Here is a 9,842-nt window from a genome sequence, read left to right on the forward strand (position 1 = left end):
CTCGGAGTTTTTGCTTGCCATCCCTTGCTTGTCTGGTTTATAAACACTTGCTCCACTGTGTGATGTAGTGCAAAATTTGCCGGGTTTGAAAGGAGCCACCGCGTGGGATTATGCGACTTTAATGGCACGTCGCAATCTAGAAGGTTGTCGCAGTGAATGTGCGACTAGTTTAAAAATGGCCGCGAGCAGCTGGCGCGCCATGTTTGTGTATGTTGAAAACCATCTAAATTTATAAAACAAACTGCATCTAAGAGATTTCTACTAAAATTTTATACAACAAATTTCAGGGACAATCTCGGGAGTGTGCTAGAATATGCGTCAAAATTAAGGCCAGTGATTGAGACACAATGTTTTGTTTGTCCGTGTATTCGTCAGTACTCTAGCGATTCAAGTTCACTGGATTCAGTAGGCACTATCGCATGCATGGTGACTCGACTGCTGGAACAAATGCGCGGGTGTTGTGGATGGCCCGCTCCCGTTTGACTGATGTAGTACCTTTATTCTATGGTAGTACGTGTAGGCATGTGAAATTCGGCGAAGTGTTATGTTCCGGGACGGGACGAAATGTCTTCAGACATTCGCGTTGAGCTGTCTAAAGTTCGCGGTCTCCTCGACGACATCGAAGAGCTCGTTTGTAACGACAGGGCAGATTGTCCGACGGCCACGGACTCTGAGCTCAAGCTCGTCGCCGAAATGCTCTCGAAGGTCAGAGATGAACTGACGAAGAAGAAGAAATCGGCGCCGCGTCAGTCGTGCGACGGCGTGGAGGACAGTGACGGTTGGGGCAGCGACGGCGACTTCGACACGAGCGTCGTTGCCTTGTGCGACCTAGCCGAAGGCGTTGGCCAGCAAGACCCAGCTGATCAGGGGGGCTGCGTAGAAAACGAAGGCGCCGAGGAGGAAGATCAGCCGGACGATGGAGTACCCGCCGACAACTACGATATCGAAACTGACGACGAATTCGACAGCTTCTGCGAGGGCAACGCAGCGGGACCCTCGTTCGAAATTACAACGGAAGAGTCCCTCAAAAACGAACCAGCGCCATCGGAGAAGCACCTTGCGATACTGAGGACCAAGTTCGGTCACAGTGCTTTCCGGCCGATGCAGTGGAAGATAGTGCGCTCCGTTCTTGAGGAGAAAAGGGACAACTGCGTTGTCATGGCGACCGGCTACGGGAAGAGCCTGTGCTACCAATACCCGCCCGTTTACACCGGTAAAACGGCGGTCGTCGTGTCCCCCCTGATCTCCCTGATGGAAGACCAAGTCCGTGGTTTGGCCGCTGCGAACATTCCGGCCTGTTTCTTAGGTTCGGCACAGAACAGACAGTGTGAAGTCACCAATGACCTTTACGCCGGGGAGTACAGGGTCCTCTATATCACCCCAGAGTTTGCCGAGAATAGCCTCGGCCTGCTGAAAACTCTCGACGAACGAGTTGGCATCACTCTGTTTGCGATTGACGAAGCCCATTGCGTGTCCCAATGGGGTCACGACTTCAGGCAGTCGTACCGGCAACTTGGCAGGTTGAGACAGAAATTTGCGCACGTTCCATTCCTGGCCCTGACAGCCACTGCAACCCCTAATGTTAGAGATGACATTGTAAGTGCCCTTGCCCTCAATGATGTCGTTCTCACCTGTACGAGCTTTGACAGGCCTAACCTGTACTTAGACGTGAGGAGAAAAGGAATCATGGCCAACGACTTAAGAGGCGTCATTCCGAATGATGGCAGCCCTACGATTGTCTACTGCCCAACAAGAAGCGCCACTGAAGAGGTTAACAAGCTGTTGTGCAACTTGGGCATTCAGTGTGCTCTGTACCATGCCGGCCTGACTTTGGAAGAAAGAAAAAAATCCCACACGATGTTCCTGGAGGACAGAGTTCAGGTCGTTGTGGCGACAGTGGCGTTTGGTATGGGCATCGACAAGCCGGACGTGCGTAGGATCATCCATTATGGCGCTCCCAGGGACATTGAGTCCTACTACCAAGAAATAGGCAGGGCTGGCCGCGATGGCTTGCCCAGCACGTGTTTAGTCTTCTTTAGTAATGGGGACCTGGTCACCAACAAATATTTCCTCAAGGACATTTCCAATCCTGTGTTCCTTCAGCACAAGACAGACATGCTGAACAAGATGCAGCATTACCTGAGCAGCACTCGCTGCCGGCGGAAGTTATTGCTCGCCCACTTTGCCGGTGCTGAAGCGGATGCAGTTGGTGGTGTGCCACGGTGCTGTGACAACTGTACGCGGAGGCTCAAGCAGGACAAGCCTAAGGTCGCTGGACAGGTCCAGACGAGCAAGGACAGCAAGACAAACTACACTAAAGAAGCCCGACTTCTGTTTGACGTCGTGATGGGAACAAACCAGAGGTATGGGATAAGTGTACCCATAGCGGTTTTACGAGGATCGACGTCGCAGAAGGTGCCAGCTTATCTGCGCCAGAGCATCTACTACGGAACTGGCAAGCACAAGACAGAAGCATTCTGGAAAGCCTTTGCAAGGCTCCTACAGTCTGAAGGATACCTGCTGGAAAAAGCGATCCATAATGCTGGCGCGCCAAAAGGTGTGGCTGCACGATTCATTTCCTCCATCGTCCTGACAGCAAAGGCAAAGGAGTGGATTCGTGGCAGTGAAGAACTCTTGCTGGAACCCACGACGGAACTGGCTGAAATGGAAGCTCCTCGACCAATACCCAAGCCTCAAGTGTTGCCGAAGACTGTGGCGCCTAGGCTGCCAATGCCAGCCACCGGCTTCTCGGATATCCTCGAGAGTCGGCACAAGGCAAAGACGGAGAACGATGATTCGCTCCTGGCACTGACCAGAAACGGGGAGCCATCGGAAGACGAAAAGCTCCGCTCCGAGCTCTACACTCAGCTGGTGGAGCTTCGCAACAGAATGGCGTCGGAGTGCGGCTATGCCCCGTACATGGTTTTCAACAACCGTATCCTCCTGACGATTGTGCAGAGTTTGCCAACGTCTCTGGAGCAATTGGGGAAAGTGGAAGGCGTCTCCGAGGCCAAACTGAACAAGTTTGGCGGACGGGTGGTTGAAGTGGTCTCCCAGTTCTGCAAGGACCGTGGTCTTCAGCCGTCTGCTAATCATGATGAAGTTTCAACAGACTCCTCTTCGTGTCAGAACGATTCCTCGAGCTACCTAATCCAGCAGCTGAGTGACACACAGCGTATCACCTACCTCCACTATCAACAAAACCAGAGTGTTGCGGACATAGCAAGTAGTCGTGGCCTCGCTGTTTCAACAGTTATTGGGCACCTCACTGAAGCTATCAAGGTGATCCTTGCTCGTAGAACTTCAACTTGCTGTTTGTTGCAGACAAGGTTTTACAATGACATGACCACTAAAGCCTTCTGGCACTGCATGCACAATTGTGCACGTCGAAATAGTGCACCAAAAACATCAACACCGATGAAAATAATACTTAAAACATGTTGGATACATCTTGAAGCACTTCTCATTAAGCCTGTGCGCCAAGTTTGAATAATATATGTAAGGTGTTTTAGATAAGCAAGTTAGAAGATAGATGGCTATGTGTTTGCTCTCCATGTAGGTTATGTTGGCGAGCAGCGGGTTCATTCCCTTCATTGTTCTTTGGTATGTTTTACATCAGGCATATTTTCAGGTGGATAGACAGCTGTTTTCCAAGTATGGTAGACATGAAATAGTTGACGTTCTTGCATGGAGTCCACATTCTGTAAACATTCTTATTCCGTTCAGCAGCTGTAGGCATTTCATGATTCTGATGATGCAAGTAATCAGCTGAAACTAAATTTTCACTTGACAAAATTAATTGGTGCCTGAAGGGTATGAACAGCTGCTCATCAAGCATTCCAAATTTTTTAACATAATATGTGCATCTCAGTATTCCTTACCATGCTATCAAGAATCAAACAGTTCGATTGCATTTTTTTTTTTTTTGACACCATGTATACATTGATCATAGTGTCTTTTTGACAAGCAGTGTGAGCAATGTTATACATCAAGTGTACCTCATTCAGTTTTGCTTGCATTTGCAATTTTCAAGCATTTTGAGACTCGGGGGAAATAGGAGTTAGGCCAGAGCTGCTATCAAGCATTCCGCTTAATATGCACTGCATTTAGTAAAAAGCAAACAGCATAAGCCATGCTAGTCATTTGGCAGGTGGGAGCACAATTTTAATTTAGACTTTCTCAGTTTTCATAGATTTCTATTAAATATACAAGGGCCTAACCCAATATTAAATGCCAGTCAGTCACTAACATTTGACATTGTAACTGCAACAAGCTTTGGTTAGTCTGGTTACGCAGTTATCATGAGATCGTTTTTATATAACCCATGTATTCGAACTAGAAAACCAGAGTTGAGCCCAAGCTAAAGCTTGCTCCTAAAGGTGAACTGGATTGACAATTTGGACCGCCTTTTTTAAAAAGCCTAGTTTCAGATAATCTACATGCAAAATGTAGCGCCTTAAATATGAGAGCATGCATCACAAAAACTTTGCAGAAATAAACATTTTTGACACTAAAACTTAAAAAAAAAAGGGGGGGGGGGGGCCAGCAGAACCTGGAACGTCGAGGACTGGTGCAGTGCCTGGCCTCCGAGATCACGACGAATTGAAAACCTCGGAAGCCATGTTCGAAATGTCATGCCCACTAGCCACCAGGTGTCATTGTCGTCTGCTAATGTGCTATTTAAAAGCTGCTTATAAAAAAAATAATTTCCAATCACCAGCCCTTCAGCTTTGCCAGAATTACTTTGATAGTATACAGCATTCATTTATACCCAATATAGGCAAAGTGAAATTTCGTTGTAGTTGGCTGTTAATAGCAATCACAGTTATGCTTGGCCAGGCTACCTGAAGGCGTAGAGTTTCCTACAGTAATTACTACAGGGAACTTTGGCGCTGTATTCGTTCAGCCAGCATCGGAATGATGCGTAGTACATGGATTTGTCTGATCTTCGTGCTTGTGGGTTCAGACATTCTTGTGGCTTTGTTTATTACACTTTTACCTGCCTTAATTGTACTAAACTTTAGAGCGATCTATACTTTTCTAGGTGCAGAAGATTCTGTGAGCACGTACAATCGGTACCAATTGCAGCGGTTCAGCTTGCCGAGGTGGCCAAATCGAAACATTCCAAGCGTCTCGACGTGCTGGCATGCTTGCCCGCGAGAAATTCATAAGGGCGTTCTGTGGCGCCTGTCAATGCACGCATTCATGGCTTAATGATTTCGATATCGGGGCTAGAGGTCTCGTGTTTGAATGCTGCCATCAGGCAATTTGAATTATGTTTGTTTAATTATTTATTACACAGTACTTTGTTGAAAATGACGAGTTTACAATGTCACGAAGCCGTTCGAACCCAGAAGGACGAAGTTTAGGCAAATCCATGTACTATGCATCTTTCTCATGTTGGCTGGACCGCCCCACTTACAGTAGGGCCAGAGTTCCCTCTAGTATTTATTGTATGAAACTATGCATGAAGGATCCCCGAAACAGTTTGGACAACTTTTGGCTACGTGTAGGCTACAGCTACAGTAAACATTTGCGCCGCGATTTAAGTTAAGCTGCTAATAATAAGAAAGCTGCGGATGATTACAAGTTACCCTCCTCCCTAGCCATGCTTTTCCTCCTCAACTCGTTCACTGAGCGATCTGGGCTAAGCTCGGGGCTAAGCTCACTAGCTTTGCATCATGATGCCACGTGTCATCTACTTACGGTGTTTTGGAGTCAGCGCACGAAGCCACTCCAACCTCTTCGCTAGCCGCCTGGTCGTCATTCCCCAGCGAGAGCTGTCCAAGCAGCGTGCGTTGCGAGCGTTCTGTTACTGTAGTTCTGTCGCAGTGCCAAGTGTGTCTGACATTCCGGTAAATGCAGGCGATCTGGGCATAAGTGTTAGTGGCTTTCATGGGGCAGCTACCTGGTGGTGCAGAGCTCAACCAGCCAAACACAGCTGATATCACTCTAACCAAGTGTAAAGCATTTTAAGCATTTAAAAAGACAAATGTGTTCACAGTTACGATGCTGCTGAAAATTTACACCAACAGCAAAGTAGAATACACTTGGTCAGTGCTATATTAGCTTTGTGTTTGTCTAGTTGAGCTTTGCGCCACCAGGCGGGTGCACCCTGCAGGCCGCTCACGTTTACACCTCCGCCCATCTGGCAAAATGCCCAAGTTTGCCTGCATTTACTGGGATACCGGACACAATAAAACTCTACTCTATTGCCGTAGTAGTCCTCCAGCGTCAAGTGACGGCTGCAAACGCATAGGTCCTGGCGCCGATCGGATACCGACAGCCCGATGTGCTGCAGCCACTCTGCTCGCATGTTGCCTTGCAGAGGGACACAATGTCGCAGCTTGGCATGTCGCCAATCGCTAGATTTGCAGCCCACAACGTAACAAGGGCGATCCATGCTACTCGCGAAAAGAAAGCTTGAGACCAACACTGACTGCATACCTCGCGTCAACATGGAGAATGTCCCAACACAAGCAGACGACACTTGCTGTGTGCCGGAGGTGCCTGTGTAGTGATAAATTATCATTCTGTATTCTCTTTCCATTACTTTTTTACAGCAAAGCTGTTAGCCTCTTGGTGGTCCTCATTTTTCGTGTCTGCATCTGTTAGCAAATATGTGGGCAGATACCGGCGGCAGTGCAGGGCAGGAGCAGTGGCTTGTACCCCCGTAAGGCAGAGGCTTCAAGCTCTCAGCAAAGTGAACCAAACAGTGCATACATTCTTTGGAATCACGCATACAACATACAGAACAGCATTTGTTTCAATAAAGAACAGGCATCTGAACCACATAATTGACGATAAGGCGCTTCTGATAACAATACGAAGCAAGTAGTGCTCCCCGCATACGTTTCCCGGTAAAGATTACTGTTGCGCCAGCTGCCATGGCAACGGCAGCGTGCGATGTGGGAAGTGACGTCTCTAGCCTTTCGTACATAAAAGAACCAGCCTAACAACCGATTGCGTTATGGTAGCACTGCTATGGGTACGCAACGCGTAGTTGAGACTCCCGAGGAGCAACGTGAATACGAGGAGCGGCAAGGGAAAAAAAAAACAAATGGCAATACGACCAGCGGTGGCATGCTGCCAAAATTACCATTACTACCATTGCTCCAAAGCAATAAAGCATTGCATACCCCTCTCGGCAGTTGTAGTGGTGGTTTTCAACAGCTTCGCTGGGCGTCCACTTTCGCCGGGCTGGGATGGCAAGTCAGTTTTTCTTTTTTATAGGAACAACTTAATCAACATTCAAACAATTACGACCAACATTTCCTCACCATAAAGTTGGAAAAATTATCGATGACGCAACGTAGTTGGCCAATCGGATAGGTCGCCCGACTGACGTCACACGCATCCACTATGCAGATGGTGATAGGGCAGCTGAAAATTCAGGGGAGCAACGCTGCGATCAGTAGCGATGCACATTTTTAAAACCTTATAATAAATTACATGCTTTACGCGGAGTGCTTAAATGTGTGGCATTGATCAGAAGGACCTACCCTAACGACGGTACATTTGTACGAAATCATCAAAATCGGTTCGGTCCCTTAACGGAGTAGATACTCACAGCAGTGTCTGTTACTTTTGGACATTTTAAAGCCTGCAACCATGTTTCCTGTCTCCATTTCTGTGCCTCTATGATCAGGTCGGACTACCGGTTGATCTGGAGAGCGTGGGAGTGACGCCGGACATCTTGGAAGCTGTCACCAGTGCTGTGGCCTCTCTGGGCGGTGACATCGGCCGGCTGACTCCGATCAAGGAACTCTGCCCGGAATACGTAGAGTTCACCCACATCAAAACGGTCTTGGGTTACTTGCAGGCTAAGTATGGTATCGAGAACTCCAGACTGAACCTCCCGAAGACGCTGACGCCACCAGTGACCGACAGTCGGAAGACCACGAGCGAGCGGCTAAAGCCGGCTGGAGACAAGCGTGCAGTCACCGAAGACACTGCTCTGCAGACGAAAAGTGGGAAGCGGAGCGTCTCTACTGAACAGCTGATGACCGTCAGCAAGAAGATGAAGAACAGCTCGTTGTTCAGAAAGTGAACTGTTGTCTTTCTGGTCATCACACTCTTCTGCAACACAGTACTTTGCAGCCATAGCCCATATCATTCTACTCCAATTCTGTGATACTCGACTGACTCTACATTTTTCTTTTGTGCCAAGTGATGGTCATTTATATAAGGTCCCAAACATGCTGACTCATGAGGGGCAGTGAATTTGTGCACTAAAGTAATGCTGGAATGCTTGAAGGAGACCAGCTTTTGGGATCTGAACTTCAGTATGACACGTTATTTCATTGTCTAGTTCATGCTCAAGCATTTTGATGCTTGGGGCACATGCTAACTTCAATGCCTGTGTACAGTGTGTAGACCTTAAACGGGTGTTCTACACTTTGCTCAGGTTATTCCAATTATCATTTCCCGAGTAATATACATTTGCATTTGTGCATATTTTTTATTTCGTAACATATTGTTTAAACACCTGATGAATTTAATGTCAGCCATGAAAGAAGACTTACTGACCCAGTTTTTCATATCGCCACCTGCACTGCGGTTGCATACGGATACTCTGTTTTTTCAATGAATACAGGTTGCCAACATTGTACAAATTGAGTAAAACTGCATTTTAACAATTCGCATTTCTTTTGCTCGTATGTTATTTCCTTTGTATTGTACAAGTTCCGAGACCCCATATATGATTTTATGAATGCAAATTTCAAATAAAGCAAATGGCATTTCATGTTTATATTGGGGCCTGTTTATATACTTATATGCTTAGCTTTGCATAACTACAGTCGACTTCTGATCATTTGGACAAATCTCAAAATTGTGGTCGTCCAGTGGTGTTTTCAGTGAACTTCATAGCCAATTAATACAAACTGGGTCACTTTTGATTATGCCATTGAAATCTTCCTTGACTTCCAGTAGTAAAACAGTGCCACCAACGACAACTGGTGATAGCTTTCACTAGGCAGGAATAGTTGTACCACGGTCACGTATCGTCAGTGTTCAGACGGCCGTGTACGTTATTGAACGTCGCTACAATATGATGGCACCAATGTCGCATGTTCATAGCTCTGATATCCCGAATGTACAGCTAAATCCACTCAACGTGAACTTGCATGGTGAAGAGCACTCCATCACGAAAGCCATACTGTGTTCCAGTGACGAGCAATACAGAGGCCATAATCAGCATCGGTGAGAATGTTATTTTATGTTCTATAAAGGCTAACAGGCTGCAACATTGAATATAAATTTCATATACAGTCAAACCTCGATATAACGAAGTTGAACTTGCAGCGAAAAACTTCGTTATATCGAGAATTTCGTTATATCAAGGTTTCATTAATTCAATAGAGCTAAGATGGGTAAATAAAAATAGTTCGTTACATCACGAATTTCGTTAAATCGAGGTTTGACTGTACTTCAAAGACAGCACAGTTTATTTTCTTACCCTGACCAGCAGTGGTTCACTCCCAAACTTGCAGATTGAGCTGGTATAATGCAAGAATTCCTTTTGCTCGAATTTATTCTGTCTTATCATCCAGTGCTTAAGCAACCCGGTGTTAATGTGCTCATAAGGTGCTGCCAACCCAGCCTGGTGATAACACCCCAATAATGAAACGCAAAAAGCTGTGAAGATTTAAATGGGATTGTACTATTGTGCTAGCCATGGGTCTTTCTTGGTTAAAACTATTGCTCTTATATGGCAGTCAATTGTCATATGGCAGTCAGTATGACTGTCGCACAAAATCACGACTATAGACACCTTTCACGGCGATACCGTGGGCCCCGCCATGTTTGATCACGTGGTGACGTGTTCATTGGTTGCCTCA

The 9,842-nt window shown here is 46.7% G+C and overlaps 1 protein-coding gene across 1 annotated transcript; it reads left to right on the top strand.

The window, feature by feature from the left end:
- The first annotated feature begins 13 nt into the window (after positions 1 to 13).
- Positions 14 to 8,752, top strand: LOC119463363 (Werner syndrome ATP-dependent helicase homolog). The gene is made up of 2 exons (XM_037724179.2): positions 14 to 3,282; positions 7,649 to 8,752. Exons 1-2 carry the CDS (start codon positions 565 to 567, stop codon positions 8,048 to 8,050), a joined length of 3,120 nt encoding a protein of 1,039 aa, XP_037580107.1. The 5' UTR covers positions 14 to 564; the 3' UTR covers positions 8,051 to 8,752.
- Positions 8,753 to 9,842: the final 1,090 nt, after the last annotated feature.

Source organism: Dermacentor silvarum, chromosome 9 (assembly GCF_013339745.2).
Source record: "Dermacentor silvarum isolate Dsil-2018 chromosome 9, BIME_Dsil_1.4, whole genome shotgun sequence".
Taxonomy (NCBI): Eukaryota; Metazoa; Arthropoda; class Arachnida; order Ixodida; family Ixodidae; genus Dermacentor; species Dermacentor silvarum.